The 16,858-nt window shown below is 42.8% G+C and overlaps 1 protein-coding gene across 5 annotated transcripts in view; it reads right to left on the bottom strand.

Annotated features, from left to right (window-relative positions):
- Positions 1–326: 326 nt before the first annotated feature.
- The window catches only part of ARNT2 (aryl hydrocarbon receptor nuclear translocator 2), a 95,728-nt gene continuing 79,196 nt past the window's right edge, over positions 327–16,858 (bottom strand). For all 5 annotated transcript variants that reach the window (XM_086849540.1, XM_086849541.1, XM_086849542.1 and 2 more), the window contains 5 exons: positions 15,238–15,337; positions 12,527–12,665; positions 9,921–10,086; positions 7,237–7,373; positions 327–4,857 (listed from right to left, as the gene is read on the bottom strand). In XM_086849540.1, the coding sequence (XP_086705666.1) occupies positions 4,759–4,857; positions 7,237–7,373; positions 9,921–10,086; positions 12,527–12,665; positions 15,238–15,337 (641 nt within the window). In that variant the 3' untranslated portion in view covers positions 327–4,758. The remainder of the gene's footprint in view (positions 4,858–7,236; positions 7,374–9,920; positions 10,087–12,526; positions 12,666–15,237; positions 15,338–16,858) is intronic.

The following is a 16,858-nucleotide window of genomic DNA, read 5'->3' as shown; positions in this document are numbered from 1 at the left end:
TTCTAATGAAACCCTCTACAGTACAGACACCACTGCACACATCTCAGCATCATCAGTAGAACAGGCTGTTAATTAATGTTTTTCTGGAGCACTTTTAAAAGTTGAGCTCTCAAACTATCATTCCTCACCTGCTCCCTCTGGACAGCCTTTACAAGACAGATAAAAGGGGAACATACTGTCCCCAACCACACAGAACTGGAGGAGATTTCAAAGACAAAGATCAATGCCTCATCTTCTAATTTTTGGCATGGATCTTATAATTCAGGGTTATTTCTTACTTGACAATTCCCAACAGCATATTTTACTTATTTACAGAAAGACAGGAATTAACAACAGCTCATGACATTTTTATTTTAATGAAATTTAAAAAGGCAGTTATTAGTTATACATACACACAACTGATTCTGTACTTGTTAGTCATAAATATAGAACATTCAAAAGTACAAAATACACTTTATCCACAGCACAATTTCACATCAATATGAAGAGTTTAAACAGATACGTAACCAAGTGCCTAACAATGACAGAAGCCCATTTTTTGAGTTGTTTTCTTCTTATTTTTCTTCTTTCTCTTTCTTTTTTAAAGACCATTAATCTACACAGAGTAATCAGTGCCCACAGTTGTCAGTTTCATGAAATGCACTCTGGTTTAGAGTAGGAAAAGACTGACCTTTAAAAGACAATTAGATGCCATCACCTTTTCTTTGCTCCATTAACAGCAACAACCCCAAGCCCACATTCTCTTCTTCTCACAGTTAACAACTGTGAAAAATGGGGCTCTGGCAAAAATCACCTGAAGCCAAACTTGAGCACTGCCAGGAAAAGTGAAAACATCTGAACTAGAAGTTAGTCCACTCGATACCTTGCAAACGAAGAGCAACAGCAGTATGACACCGATAAGGCATTAATGACAAAATGGCTGTATTATTCTCGAAAAAAGAGTACACCTATGTATAAAAATATATGTCATAGCAATTGGGTAAATCCAACACTATTTAACACTGTGCCAAAAGTAATTAAGAGTTAAAAAGGCAGTTCTGCAAGAAGTATTTACAGTTTCATACTGTACTTCGAAAGAAAAGAAAAGGCAACAAAGCTACAAATGGAACTATCTGGTTAAAGCATCACTGTAGGTACTGCCAGTAGCACTTGTACAAGTAATGTGATGGAGTCTTGGACTGTTTGACTAAATAAACAAATATAAATATTTTAGTATTTAAAACTGTCTCAGTCTACATGTCTGCTCCTTGAAATAATACCCAGACCATCACTATTTGCAGTTTCTTGCTCCATCAGTTTAAAACCCAAAAGATTCAGTTTCAAGAAACACTGTGTTTGCAACAGTTCGATCAGAAATCACAGCTTTATTTCCAGCTTAGAAAAAAAACCACAAAAGGAATGAGAAATCCACCACCTATGAAATTCTGGAAATTGGAAGCCAAAGTGCCAACAAAGCTACACTGACAGCACGTAATAAAAACATCAGCATTCCCAATGCACCTTATAACTGCAGCTATAGGATAAGTTAAGTGGCTTTAGTAACCAAACACAAGATACAGCACAGCCAAGGCTACACAGCTCTGTCAGCCACAGGACTGGGGCTGTTTGGGAGGAGCAGGCACGGACACAGCAGGGCCAGGGCAGCACCAGCAAAGCCTCACCTGTAGCATCTGCTTGCTCAGAAGCACAAAGTTGCCAAACTCGTTAACTGCTCCTCTCTGCTGCTCTGGAATGGCAGCCCAAGGCCTCCCACCCAGGCTGGGGAGATGGGATGGCCAGGAATGGGAAAGGAGCAGGGCAAGGCTGGAAATGCCAAGAATAAAGTGCTGGTTTGGGATGGCACAAGAGAAATGGCTGGCAGGGAAAACCCAAACTGGCACTATCAGACTGCCCTGAACAGAGCAGCCATCACCTTCCCCAACCAGAAAAGCAGGGAGTCCACAAGGTGAGAGAGAAGCAGTCCATGCTCTGATCCCTCAGATGTACTGACTTCAAAAAAACAACAAGAAAAAGAGACATGTGCTTGAATTTCTTCTAACAGTGCACTTTGAACTGCATGACCAAAATCTGTACACGGGAAGCCTTCTCCAGTAGTAAAAAACCCACAACACACTGAGGAAGTCACCATTGCTGATGTCAGGAGAAAGAAGATGATTTTAAAAACCTTATTTTAAAATTTAATTCAGGAAGTAAAATAAACAATAAATATACTTAGAGCAGTTTGTTGGGTAAAATAAAACAGGAGAACAGTACTTTTTTGCTGAATTCATTATTCACTTTATGAAAAAAATTATAAAAATTTCAGAAGAATTGACATTTGTCATGTCAAGCATCTTCTGTGCAGAGACACAAACTGCTCACCTACTGCTCCCTTGCTCATAAGCAGCCCCTTTCAAAACCCTGCACAGACATTGAGCACTGATCACTGGTGCAACATCCAGGCACCTCTTAGAGACACCAGTGAACTTTTCTCTGAGGCAGCAGAGCTTTGCCTCTCCAATTCCATGAGCAGTCATTCATTTGAGCAGCGTGAGGGGAAAGGGAGATGGCTCCAAGAGAATAAATATCCACGTATTTAAAAGAAAAGTGTGTAAGCACATGGCTTGCTTGCTTAAGATGGCATTTTCCTGATCTCTGGGGGAGAAGAGATAGGAGATATTTTGTTTGTTCTCAGTGTGATTTGGTGAGGCAAGTGCAGACCAGGAGATCTGGGGCCTCTCTAATACCACATCTAGAGATATACAAAACTGTCCTAAAAAAAAGACTCCCTAGCCCCATTTGCACACAGGGTAAGGGATTGGTCCCAGGTTTAGTAAGAGAAATAGTAAGAAGGACTTTTCCTGGCTACTGAACACCACATGCTGACGTGGGAGAAGGCTGGGACAGCAATGTCAGATGAGCACAGCCCCATCTGTGTCCCTGGGCCACGCTCACCTGAAACCTGCATGGCCAGAGTGGGCTGTGGGGCAGGGCCTGCCTGCTCTCCAGGGTGTAATCCCAGAAATATGGACTGTGGTGATGTGCACCGTGTCCCCACTCAGAGACACCCCAGAACTTGACAGGGGCTAGGAGAAGACAGAGCTTAATCCTGTGAAGTCTAAGGATTGCTGCACACACTGAGATCTCCTGGATGGGGCTGTGCCCTGGGGCTGCTCTTTTGAGGTCTGTGATGGCCCCAGAATGTCAAGAGCTGAGGGAAGCTGCCCCCTCCTCCTCTGCAGAGGCTGCCTACCAACACCCAACCTCAAAGGTTATCAACAACCTGCAGGAAGGAACTTGGGGCTTTGTGAGTGATTCCAGAAGAAATGAGCAGGATAAAATCCTTCCAATCCAACCTCTGTAACTCATCATGCATATGAAATACTGAACAAAAAGATTCCTACCACATCTCTGATGAAGACACAGGGCAGGTGATTTGTCCAAGAGGAAGGTGATTAACTTACCTCCATGGGAAAGCATATTGCATTCAGAGCAGTCGAGAGTCCTCAACAAACTTGGTAAGCTGAAAATCCCATATTTAACAGAACAGGATTAACAGGGTTTAACAGAAGCATTTGCTTGGGAATCCAAGCAAAAATTCAAGTTATCACTGTGTATGCAGTGGACAATAGTCCAATCAGTATCTGTTACCAACTCACTCTAAAAAAATTATACACTACAAAACCATCTCAATGCTTGCAGCAAATGAGCTTGAATGATTCCCTAGTAACAGGCCACCACCTTGCACTGTTAAAATGTGAGGTTTCACAGTATAAAAAAGTACTTCACAGACAAGAAATGCAGCTAATATAGAAAATGCAATCTTGATGTGTTTACAGTAATTTTTTAAGAGGCAATATTTTTGGGAAAGCAAGAACAATTATAATTAAAGCAGCCAGTGAGAAATGTACAAGGTTATAGGCCTCAATTCAGTGCAAAACCAGACTAATAGCTTACGTAAGTAAATGTTTGTTCTGAATAGAGAACCACCTGAATTAAAAGTAAGAACACCTATGTGAAGTGATGGAGACTCCCACGATACTCAAATCCTTCACATACATCATCAGCCTTTTCAGTACACTCCAGAATGGACCCTTTGTAAAGGCAAAAGAAACCAGTACAGGATATCACTTCATACAGCACAAGATATACATAAAGTACCAAAATGTACACACATTCAAGTTTAAGTTAGAAAAGGCAGAGCTGAATCTTCTGGTGAGAGAGGCCTACATTATGTTGCTTAATCTCAACATTCAAAGTGACCTAAAACCTACAAGAACCAAAGAAAACAGAATACTGTGTCTGCTTTCAGAAACTTAAGCTTAAAGCAAGGCATCGAAATTGAGCAGTAGGCACTGTAACAAGACGTGACCTTACCTTTTCTGTTAGTCTTTGTTACTTTGTTATCTACTGAAAAATTACCATTCAAAGGAAATATTATGTATCATTCACATTCAAATATTTGAGACTCAGAGATTTTTTTTTTTTTCAAAAACAAGCAAATTTTTTATCTCTGAGGTAGATGACAATAAAATAAAATAAAAAAAAAGCCCAGCAAAACAATGGAGCTGTCAATGAACACTAACAAGTGCTGGAGCTCCTCTGTTGGCACTGACGCACCCCAAAGAGGAGAGAGCAAGCCCTACACCACTATCTGAAATGTGAGAAATGTGTCTTCTGGTTTAGTTGCTTCTAGAGAAATGCAACACAGAAAAAGCAGCGCCAAAATTACACTGAAATGGCCTTGGAGAAGAAGAACTTCCATTTCTGCTTCGCAAGCTACTCGGAAAATGGTGGAAACATGCCCAGGTCAGCAAAATCCTCAATGTTGTAATTGCCAGTACCCTGTGTCGGATCCCCCGGCATCGGCAGCATGTCCTGCACGATAAGGAAAAATCAAAGTCAAGTCTCAACTTGCCAACATGTTATCCAGACACAAACTGTTTCCTGTTCATCTTTGCAGTGTAAAACCAGGAAAGGCCAAGTTTAGATAATTAAGGTGAAAGGCAGACCTGTGCAGAGGGCTGGGCTAAGGTTTATGTGTTACTTATGTTTTGCTGAAGTGTTTCTGAACAAGAGGTGGGACTTAAGCAGAGCAGAAGTTTTGGATTGCTCCTCTGAAGGAAAACACATTTGAGCTGCCTCCTACTCCTCCCAGACTGAAACAGCTCCCCTTGGAGCAGGAGCTACGTATGGACAGAAGCAAACTCCCTGGTTTCACTGCACGGGGAGGATACAACATCTCACACACTGGAGCTCCAGCTGTGTCAGGATGGGTTTGGGCAAAGTCTCACCTCCTTCCCAGCACTCTCTAGGTGAACACTGCTCTGTGGAACAGTCAAACTGGACATTCACCCCAGCTAACGAGGCGCCCAAGCAGCCTTCATGAATGCACAGAGGCAGAGGAGTTAGCAGGAAATTCTCAGGAGAAATGGGATTTCGTGGTAATTGCTCTCATGTGTCTTGAGCCAAGTGAGGTCTCTGCAGGAGGCTTCAAAAAACACTCAACCTTTCCTCTCAGCTGGTGACTGAAGCCACAGGGAAAAGATATCCCTTGCTGGGAAAACCAGAGTTTATGCTTGCTTTTCCTGTCAGTCCTTACAATAATAAGCTCCTACCACAAAGCCAAGTCTTGCCAGGGATGGCTCGTTATCCTCACAATAAAACAAAACCAAAAAAACAAATAAGAAAGCTCATGGGATCTGCTCTGTGAAAGAACTGGGAGCTGCTGCATACTGGGAAGTTCCTCCAAAACAAAGACAGATTAAAATCCATCAGAAATCTTCACAGCATCCTTGTCAATGTGCTCAGAGAGACTGTGAACACAACTGGCACTGTCTGAGCTGCCAGGGTCAGCCTTCATTTTCTGACCAAAACTTGGACTTATCTGATGTTTTCCCACATTCTCTCCCAGCCAAAGTGAAGCTGTAGCTGCCCCCTCCTGTCTACATTTCCATCTCTGAAGGCATTTCTGCTGCTGGGGCCTCTGCGGCAAAGTCTCCTCAGGCACAGATCCAGCAAGCTCTCCTCTTGACTTTGCTCTCTCCAGCTAACCCAGGGCTGACTTTGGGCACAATCAAAGAAACTTCTTGGAGTCCTTTAAACTCACCCAAGTTTCTTATTCCATCTAGCTGTTATCCTAATTCCATCCAAAGGCATGCTCAACTCCAAGAGCTCTGCAGATGAGCCCAGCTCTCCTTTAATCCCATGGTCCTCCTTTCCATTAACTTCATGAGAAGTTTGTTAAGAAACAAGCAAGACAGTGCTTGGAGCCCCATGTCTGTGCTGGCCATCAAAGCATGCTGTCACCAGCTCCACTGGAGTATTACCCTGAATATGCTCTTGGATAGTGATTAACCCTTGCTAACACAAAGAGATGCAACAGACCAATCTTGCCTGGGCCGTGGGCTAAGAGCACACACACAGGCATTTATTCCAGATGAAGTGCTGTTGTTTGATCTTGTGTGAAAGCAATGGTTCATCCACACAGGAATATTCCCATGCTCACAGCTCTTCTGCAGTGTTCTTGCGAGCAGCCACACACGAGCCCAGTCTTGCAGGTGAATTTACTTTCCAAAAGACAAGGAGGCGCCCCACTTCTAAACCTTGCTTGGGGCTTGAACTGTCTTTCCTGCATTTATCTGCATTGTTTTCTTGTAAACTGTCTTCTTCATCTCATTTAAAAACCAGTTATACAAGGACAGATATGTTATTAGTCAACTTATGAAGTCCTACTCTATAGCAGGACTTTGCTATCTGCAGTCAAGACTCAGAATTATACTTAATTAAGTAGCTGAAGACAATTGTTTTCCATCTATCTGGTATCTGACTGGGTTTAACCTTAAAAAATTATGGTCCACTATCTTCTATGCAGGATCAGACTCCTTTCCTGCTTGAACTGTCGAAGAGAATGACATTGATATCTAATTGAACTTGAGATGTCAGAGGCCAGCACCAGGATAAGAAAGACATTCCACTTGGGAATGAATACTTCATGGGTTCTCTGCAAAAGATGAAAGCCCTAAGTACAGGGTGCAGAGAGAAGGGTAAACAGCATTCTACATCAGCAAAGATGGTGTTGTGTGGCAGAAACCCAAACCACCTCTGTAGCTAAGGGCAGCTAAGAGCAGTGTAGGCCTGTGCAGTGTGCAGAGAAGTGCTCCAGGCTCTGCTGCACCCTGTTCCTCCAGGGCCACGGCTCTAACTCAGAACTGAGGGATCATCAGAGGGACTCTGGGCTCCCTGAGCACTCCTCACCTGGAACACCTCGGTCTGGTTGGGCTGTGGGTGCGAGTGCTGGTCACCACTCTGCTGGTTGTGGTGTTGGCTCTGCCACTGCGACCACACCTCGGAAGGTCTCCCCTGGAACTGCCCACTGCTCTGGCCACCTTCAGCTGGATGGGGAAGAAAAGGCAGAATGGTCAGAGAGCAGCTCCTCCAAAACATCTGTTTGCTCTGGGCTGTCACCCATCAGTGCCTGGATTTGCAAAGAAGCCTTGGAGAAAGCCCTGAGTGACAGCAGCCCTGGGAGAGAGGAGGAAGCTGGAGGGAGTCTGAGCCCCAGAGCAAGGCTCAGGGCCATGGCTGCACAGCCATCAACTGCCCAGAGCAAAACGCACCGTGACACCATGAGCAAGCACTGGAAGACAATTCTCAAGCATCCCCCATCGTTTTTTAATCAATAATAAGGAGTATTTTTCATTTCACTTAAGAACCGAACTTCATCATCTGAATGCTGTTTCTCTTCAAAACACTGAATTCTTGCAGAGCAGTGAGTGCACAGTTTGCTGCTCATCTAAGAAGCATGTAAGCAGATCCAGGACTTGTGAAAGCAGATGTAGAAACAGTATGATCAACAGACAACAGCCTAATTAAATACAGGCACTGCGGGACTGTCTTGTCCTGCAGTGATACATCTGAAAAGTGAGTTATTTAATATGCAGTTTTCATAACAAATCATTATCCTGTGAGTATGGTTATACTTTCCTAAAAGTTTCAGGCCATTTACATTTGACAGAGTAACTCAAATAGCAAGGCTTTATTGTAAATACACTTAAAATTATGATTTCAAGGATATTAATTTCTTCTGAATGGTCTACCAGAAAAAAAAGCATGTTGTCACACATTAATTTGGTTACCTACAACACATACATTTTTCTTGAGTACACTAACAGGTAACACTTCAGCAGGACTCATTTCACCCTGAATTTCTACAGACTGCCACTGAATTAAAATGTTTTTGGATACATTTCCATTAATTAGTTAATTAATTAATTTGCATCTCCTTCTAAGAATTATCATTTTAGAAAGCTTGCTACCAGGCTTATGCTTCTCCTCCAAGTATTTTTTCCTCTTTTTTCTTGTTAATATTTTTCTCTGTAACTGCTCCAGCTATTTTTGCCTGTTTCTTACAGCAGAGGATCAAGCTGTGCATGTCTGGTTCTTCCTGATCACCAGCATCCTCTGCCGAAGGTGCCAAATTTCCTGTGCCAAACTTCCACACCTGTGCTGTGCCAAGTCTTTGACAGCCAGACTCAGTCATGTCAAATCAGCCACTACTTACAGTCATGACTTCAGAAAATACAGACACACATACTTGGCCCAATACCTTTGGCTACCAGCTAAGCCATGTAAAACAGATAAAGGGAAGGTTTTACAGGAAAGTAAACAGGCTGTAGTGATGCATTCCTATCACATCCAAAGCAGATGATTACAGTTCTTCCCTTACTGACATTACTACTACCAGCAATTCCACTAACTCAAAAACCCTGCAGACATTTTAAGAGCCAAAATAAAACTCATGTGAATTACCCCTTAAAAGCAAGCTGCAAGATTGTTTTGGTTTGTTTCCCTCCTCAGAACAACACATTGAAATTAACTGAGTGAAGTAAATGATGCTTCTTTTCAGCAGAACAGCTCTGGCCAGCCGGCGGTGGAAGCCGCTCGTCTCCGTGAAGGCTGGGTTATTAATAGCACCCAAACTGATGTAGGTCAGGAGATGTTTCTCATTAAGTGAAAGGGCTCTTGCCAAGTAGCTTAAGCCTGAAATACAAGGCTGTCTCATAAACAAATGTACAATGCCTGGTGGAAAAGGAGGGAGGAATAAGCAGTGTGGGAAGAGCTCCATCTCAATGCCCTTTTTCTAGGCACAGGTCTGTGCCAGACCTGCTCCCCAGGGATGGGAGCAAGCAACACACGTTAGCACACTGCTACCCCTGCAATTTGGGATTGCACATTACCATCACCCAGTGACATTTTTCATGGACTCCATTATGTTTTTTACTCTTGAGTATTATTCTTCTGGTGGAGCGCAGAAAACTTGCCAAGGGGTTACCCACTGGGTCACGGTCTGAAAGCCACCAAATTACCATGAAATAGGAAAAGAAAACCATTTCAAAACATGGTACCTACTCTGATTAGGTTAGTAGCACGGGGGATACACAATAAATCCTGTTGTCAGCCAAACTCCAACATGCAATCTCAGTGCAAGAGATGAAGAAGAAAAAAATAAAAAAAATAAAAAAATGGGGAAAAAAATGCAAATTTGTGCCTTTTAAGTATTCTCCTGAGAAGTAAAAATAAATTGAACCAGCTGACCACAATTTGGGAGGATGGTTACTAGTGATATAAGTAAATTTTGAATCTTTCAGTACATCATTTACTGGGAAAATATAAAAAAAGTTCCCTCATACTATAAAATGACAATATTCTGAAGTGTGTTGGATGTGGAAGATATGCAGCATGGGGGGAAAAGGTCAGTTCTGCCCTCTCTACTCAGCAGCAGAAAGCAAAAAACCCTTTCACCACCTGGGCTTCATAACTGACCCACCAAAAGAACAATGAAATTTTTACTGATTAAACGTTGGAAGATTTTTAATGATGTTAATGCTGAAGAGGTTAATTTCTAGGTGCATTTCTGTGTGCCACCATGTAAAACTCACCAAAGCCTGCACTCCGGTTGGCTAAGCTGGAGTAGGCATTCCCACTTGGAGAAGAGGTGGCTGGGCTGGACAGGGGGCTGTATGATGATGGATCAGCTGGGTAGGTGTGACTTGTTCCAATGCCAAAGGGAGACGACTGAGCCTTGCCAGACTGAGATGGAATTTGCTGACAAATTAAGCATAAGAGAAAGAAAAGGTTTTATTATTGGGGAACAGCACAGCAGAATCACTTTTAACAACACAAAACAAAGACTAAATAAACTCTGTGGATGCTAACAGGCACGTTTCTCCTGTCTCAGCCATATTTCATTTCTGTCCAAGCCAGGTTACTGCTGCAGAAGGAATACAACACACTATAAACCATCACTTATAGCTCTCCTCTGATTAGCTCACATGTACTCTGTAACAGAGCTATTTGGAAAACCAGGATTTCCTTCACCACTATTATGAGGATTCATCTTAAACTCCACAGGTATGAAGAATTCATCTTTATTTTCCAGGTGTATTGATTTCGCAGGGTCACAGTAAAATCAGTTATCTGAATGTCTTGCAGGGCACATGAAGGTCTCAGATGACCAGAGCCTCCAGTGCTTGGGACTAAATGGCTAAAGATGTTCCACAGGTAATGAGCTGCTTTCTCTCCCTGCCTATGAAATACAGGCAGCAGTTCTTTGGCCTTCTAAAAGGCTTAGAAGGGTGAATCACCAAGTCCTGGCAGAAGAGAAGAAACAGTCTAACATTGCTTTAACTGGGCAGCTGAGTTAATTCAAAGGTACTAAAATCCAGCTTGCTGTCATTTCACCTACATAATGTCTCTGTCACAGGATCTCCCAGAACATTACACAAATGATTAAATACTGCAGAGGTTGCTTTGAGACATGTACAACTGGTACACTGAGACCAAAGGGAGTGAAGTGTTCCATCCAAAGTCATGTGCTAATGTATGGTGCACAGACAGAATCTGATTATAAACCATTTCCCACGTTATGAGTAAGTCCAGCAGTCCCAAGAAAAACCCACTGCCTAACCAACCCCACAAACAGAAACTGAAGGTGATGTGCACTGTTACAGGCAATCAGTGCATGCAAAGGAAGCTGTTCCTCCCTGGAAGAGAGGGACAGGGAGCAGAATGAAGCCCCCACAATCCAAGGGGAAAAGGTCAAACCTGCTACACCACTCAGACACACTCAAGTGCATGGGCTGGGCAGGATCCACCCAAGGGCACTGAGGCAGCTGGCACAAGTGCTCACTGAGCCACTTCCCATCATTTCTCAGCAGGAAAAATCCCTTCACCAAAAGTGTTGTCAAGAACAGGAAGAGGCTGCCCAGGGAAGAGACTGAGTCATCATCCCTTGAGGTGTTTAAAAGCTGTGTAAATGTGGCACCTGGGGATGTGGGTTAGTGGTGAAATTGGCAGCACTGGGTTAATGGTTGGATTTGATGACCATAAAGGTCTTTTCCAAACTTAATGATTCTATGATTTTTGGGCAAATGCAAGGGAGCTGGGGGAGGAAAACAGATCCCAACAGGCATATAATATGTGGAAGATGCTATTAAGTCTTCAGTTCAGTTCCAAGCTAAGAAATTTTACATTTCTGAAGGTTTCCACAATGGAAGTGGGAGCTTGGCATGTCACTTTTGCAAGGTTTAGCTCCATTTTACTTTATTAAGATGGAAGAAATAGTTCCAATTTCCTTACACTCACATACAAACTCGGTTAACTTGGACAGAATTTGAGTAGTAAGAGGGATGAGTAATTTGTTTTAGTCATTTTCAGCACCTTTCATATCATTTGAAGAAATGAGATAATGTTGTGACTGGATTTCATTAACCAGGTGTGACAGATAACCATGACACTCTGAGGGCTGGGAATTATCAGTGATTAATGTGGAAACAATTCACTTACTGAAAATTTATTTAGTGACCACCCCAACACACCATTCCAGCCTGCCAAACAATGGCAACTCAGGAGGGATTAAGAGCAGCATTATTAAGATTGAACTTGATTATTTCATATTATTTGTCTTTTAATAGAGTTTTAAACCATTTTTTAACTGTTACATAGAACAAGAGGTGATTTCTGGGCTAACACTGACAAGCACAGTGCAGCTGATGGAGGTATGTGCTGCTTCCTCCAGCACACAACAGTGTGAGCTCCACTGGGCAGAGCTAATGGAGGGGCAACAGGCTGAGCAGCCTCTGCTCTCAATCTGTGCCTGGATTTGTACGTGCCCCTCCTGCCCACCCTGGAAAAGGTGGGTAACACTGCTGGGTGCAAGGTCCTGCTCTAAGACAGATTTCATTCACAGGCTTAATACTAAAGCAGAAGATGTGCCCTTTTTCCTTCATCCAGTGCACACATAAAATAAATGCAGGACAAGACCTTCCAGTGGGGTTTGGGTCAGTGCAGCTGCTGCCACCTCAAAGGCCACCATCCCACACCAAGTGCAGCTACACACAGGGCAGCTGCTCACATTGTCACAACTCCACCCCAACCACACATAAATTACACTGAAATTATAAATGGGTTTACTAACACTTTTGTAAAAAGCACTCAGAGTGCAAATCTTCAATGACCATGAAAATAAAGCACTTGAACTCAATACCTGTCCTGGAAATGGTGGGCGGTTTCCTGTCCAGGCCACCTGGCTCTGGTTGAGCTGCCGGGATATTTGTGTCAGGTTCTGGCCTGTTGAGGAGGAAGACTGGATGTCGTTGACACCAGGAACATGCACCACAGATGAACTAAGGGTTCAGAACAGACACAGAGCCTCGTTTGTAGGGTGTATTCTCAATGCACAAATCCCAGATAAAGAAATATTGACAATACATTAAAACTAACTGTTCAATCTGTCTTGACTGAAAACCATCACAAAAGTATGAAACACACTGGTGCTCTAAATGTCTAATAGACACAGTAGGCAAAATTATTTTGAATTAGCTTCAGCAATCTCTTGGAAAGAGTTTCTAAAAATAAAAACCATCTCACACAGGGTGCATACACACTTAACCCCACACCAGTTTAACATTTAATGCATTAAAAATCCAGAGTGAAGAGAGTATTTAAGTAGGTACTTCCTCACAATTTGTGCTTAAAGTCAACAGTAGTTAAGCATTTGCTTAAATGCCATTCTAAATGAAGATGGGCAAAAAAGATGATACTTGTAAGCACTTCCTTATTTGTTTCCTGCCTGGGAAATGAAGAATTACATGCTACAGATTAAAAGCAAGGGCTTTTAAATCCTTTTTTCACCAATTGATTCTAAAGAAGAGCAGGCAGTTATATACCCAGGCAAAAGAATAATCAAGACAGGAACTTAAACTCATGGAACACTAATAATAATAAAAAATAGTATATTTAAGGAACTTTTTTTATATGTTAGCTGTTTGCTACTTACTGAATTTCACTACAAAGAAATACCCAAAATTTCCTAATTATAAGAAATTATAAGAATTATAATAAGAATATAAGAATTATAGTAAGAATTATATGAAAAATTTTATGAAGGAACTGCTCCACTTCACCATTTTATTCTCATGGAATTCTTGAGCAACAGAATCTACACAACCACACATTGTGACTGTACTTTTATATATAAAACCGTATTTTTTCCACGTCATATTTAAATTAATTTAAATTAAGACAGCACACAAAACCACTTTTGTGGATCCACTGAGACAGCTTGTTCACTTCTCTAATCCCTTCTCTATTGTTTATTTTCACAATCTTACAGAGAGAGAAGAGAGCAGATTGGCAAAAGAAGTAAACAAGGCTGAGCAGAGAGAAAGCAGGAATTTGAATCCTCAGAGAAGGCTGACAGAATCCCTCCCAGAAAGTAAGCAAAATCTGAATACAGAATAAAAATAAAATTTGAATACAGTAAGCCATTTGAATACAGAAGTTGTTACTCTCCATTTCTTACTGCCTAAAAGCAAAGTGTATGTTTAGAAATTCTTTGTAGAGTTTTCTATTTTTTTTTTTTAAATCTGTTTTGTTTTTATTTTATACTATCATAGAGTCTCCAAAGAGGGAAATGTAGACCAGAAAGTCCATCTAAATCTATCTGGAGCACACAGCAGCTGCTGGGGAGGGCTGGCCCTACTGCCAACACCTTCTCAGCTGGATTGGCAAGTCCCATCATCTAAGGAGCTTGGACTGTATCTGGAACTGCACTTTGAAATCAGGATTCTGCAGAACAGTGCCTAGAGACTGCCCAGCCTCAGTGACTGAATGGGCCAGGCTGGAGATTATACAGAGGACAGTTCACTGAGAGTGGAAGTGCTGGCAGAAATACAAGCCATTGCTTGATGTAACAGAACAGCAGTGGGAAAAAAGCTGTAGTTAAACATCAGGAATTAGCAAAGGAAATGAATAGAACACAAGCCAAACCCCCAGATGGCAAGTCAGTCACCCAGTAGTACACAATATCCAATTAAAAGACATTTCAAGTTACTGTCACATCTCCCCAAGTTATACTTGGTTTTAATTTGACAAAATACATTCACATGGATCTTATTTCTCTTCACTGAGATTATTAGCAATTAGGACTTTAAGAGCACATTGGTTTAAATAAAATCAGTGTTTGCCAATGTTTTCCAGTTCGAGGAACTGACTGAGTGGCTGTTCCCTCACTTTCACAGCCTTGACTAGTTGCAACAGGAGAATGAAACTCCAGTAAGACAGTGGTGATATCACAAGGCACTAAAGTAAACACCACTGCTGTTATCACACTCTCCAAAAGTAACTGGAACCTGTATTGGCAGGCAATGACACACACTTAGAGTAACTGAAAAATGCCTTGGAATGTGCCAGACCACCACCTTACATGTATTTGGAAGCTGCCTTAGAAGAGTATTCATGTCCCTGTCCCAGTCCTCCCCTGGGACTCCAGATGCAGAATCCCTCTGCTCCCTTTGATACCCACATCAGTGCCCTTCAAGGCAGTCTGCAAGAGTAGTGACAGCTCTAAGTGCAAAACAAATCTTTGCACCTTCCCAGCTTGGCTGAATGTTCCTCAGATCTCTGACCCTGTCCTGTCACCTTTCAGAGTTATTTCCCTTCAGAGATTGTCGCTGCTTCTTAGCTTTTTTCCAATTATAATATCACAGCAAAAAGTACCTACTTACCAATCAAGATTTTTAAGAGAGATATCCAAATCATCTCAGCATCACCAGCACTGAAGTGTGCACAAAATAAAATCCATTCATGGAAAGAAAGCTCTTGCACCTTGGGTTGGTTTTGTTTCCACTGTACTGAAGGGAGACAGACTCCCCCTCTCAGACAGAAACTGATCCATTTAAGATCTGCATTAAATACCTGAAAGTCTTTCCCGAGTGTCCTGGCTGGAATGGGCTTCCCTGGGAGTAAAGCTGCTGGTTTCCTGCTGTGGATGCAGAGGCCATCATTTTTTTATCTGCTGCAAGAGAAAAACAAATCACAGAAAAAGAATTAATTTAGGGGATGAGATAAATAAGGAAAATTATTTAAAGACAATTGCAATGTATGATTTCTTCCCTTCATTAAGCTTCATGAAGAGGCCCTGTGGAACACATCAGGAATGACACAAAATGACAATTCAGTATGAAACCAGAGGCACAGCTGGTTTGTGTCTCCTTAATGCCATTGTTTGCATGGAACATTGTGCTGGTCGTGCCCTCTGGCCACACAGCCCAGACCTGCTGGAAGCTGCTCCTGACTGGACAGAGCACCAGCCCAGGTGGGAAGTGAGGGGTGCCCCCAGGCACAGACTGGAGAGAGCAACAAAGCTTTTCTGGAAGGAAGGTGTGAGGGTCTGCCCAGGGGGATGGAGGGGTGGCACACGAAACAAGCGTGGTCTGATGGGTGTGATGCACGTGCAGCCCTGTGGCTCAGGTGAGGGTGCATTTCTGGCACCAGGAAAAGTCCTCCAGCCCCACTGCTGTTACCACAGACTGTCTGCACTGAGGTGGCAGCTGAGGGCCCCCACCCTGCTGGGTAAGAGAAGCCAAGGAAGGGTGTCCAAGAGCTCTCTCCTAACCAGCTGACACTGCCTCCCTGGACAGCCCAAGGAGCACCACCTCCCCAGAGGCACTGCCTGCTCATCTTGGGGTGACAACCTGCAGCCCCACCTGCATCACAGGTGCCTGGAGCCACTTTGCTTCTGAGTGGCTTAGACATCTGAGCTGGCAAGGCAAAACACAGGTCTGTTGTGGAATTTGCTGTCCTTGTGTGGCTTGAGGGAGCCATGAAATAGGATGGGGAGCCATGAAATAGGATGGAAGCACCCCAGAGGGGTGGAAGACCAATGAGTATAGCGAATAACCTGCACAAAGAGATGCCATTAACTTTTATAGTCTACCTTTAATGTGGCAACTGGAGATTGATCTCTCATTGAACGGAATGAGACTGGGTGAACAGCACCATTTGGTCCCTTAATTTAATTTTCTGGTACTGGATTATTCCAAAGCCCAGGGAAATTTCACTACTACTACTCTTAGAATAATCTGCAGGTCTGCTACACCACCCTTTATTCACTTTCTCCATCTCTCTTCCAAGTGCAAAACACCCCACAACTCACTGATGGTTTTGCAACCATTTGTTGCTATGTACCTGACAGGCCTGGAAATCGAGTCTGCCCCCTCATTCTCCCCTTTGCCCTTTTCAGATTCCCACTCATTTCACAAGATGCTCTCTTGGACAAAAGGCCCACTCAACGCACAAGTAACAGAAGTATTTTTTAGGTGTTTAAAATATTTTTAGCTTTCCCTAGAAAGAGACCTCCTGAGTGTGACTCACCAAAGGCCTCCAACACACACCAGCTCTTCTCTGTTACCTAAGTTGTTCCTACATTATGTTCCTAACAAGAACCTAAGCTTGCCTCTCTAAAGAAAAAAGTCACCTCAAATTCCCTCACAGGAGCCTCAGAGGGTGAGTGTGGATGCCACTGATGCAAACTGGC

This window comes from Cyanistes caeruleus, chromosome 13 (genome assembly GCF_971803275.1).
Source record: "Cyanistes caeruleus chromosome 13, bCyaCae1.hap1.1, whole genome shotgun sequence".
Classification (NCBI taxonomy): domain Eukaryota; kingdom Metazoa; phylum Chordata; class Aves; order Passeriformes; family Paridae; genus Cyanistes; species Cyanistes caeruleus.
This window is presented reverse-complemented; position numbering and strand designations above follow the sequence as displayed.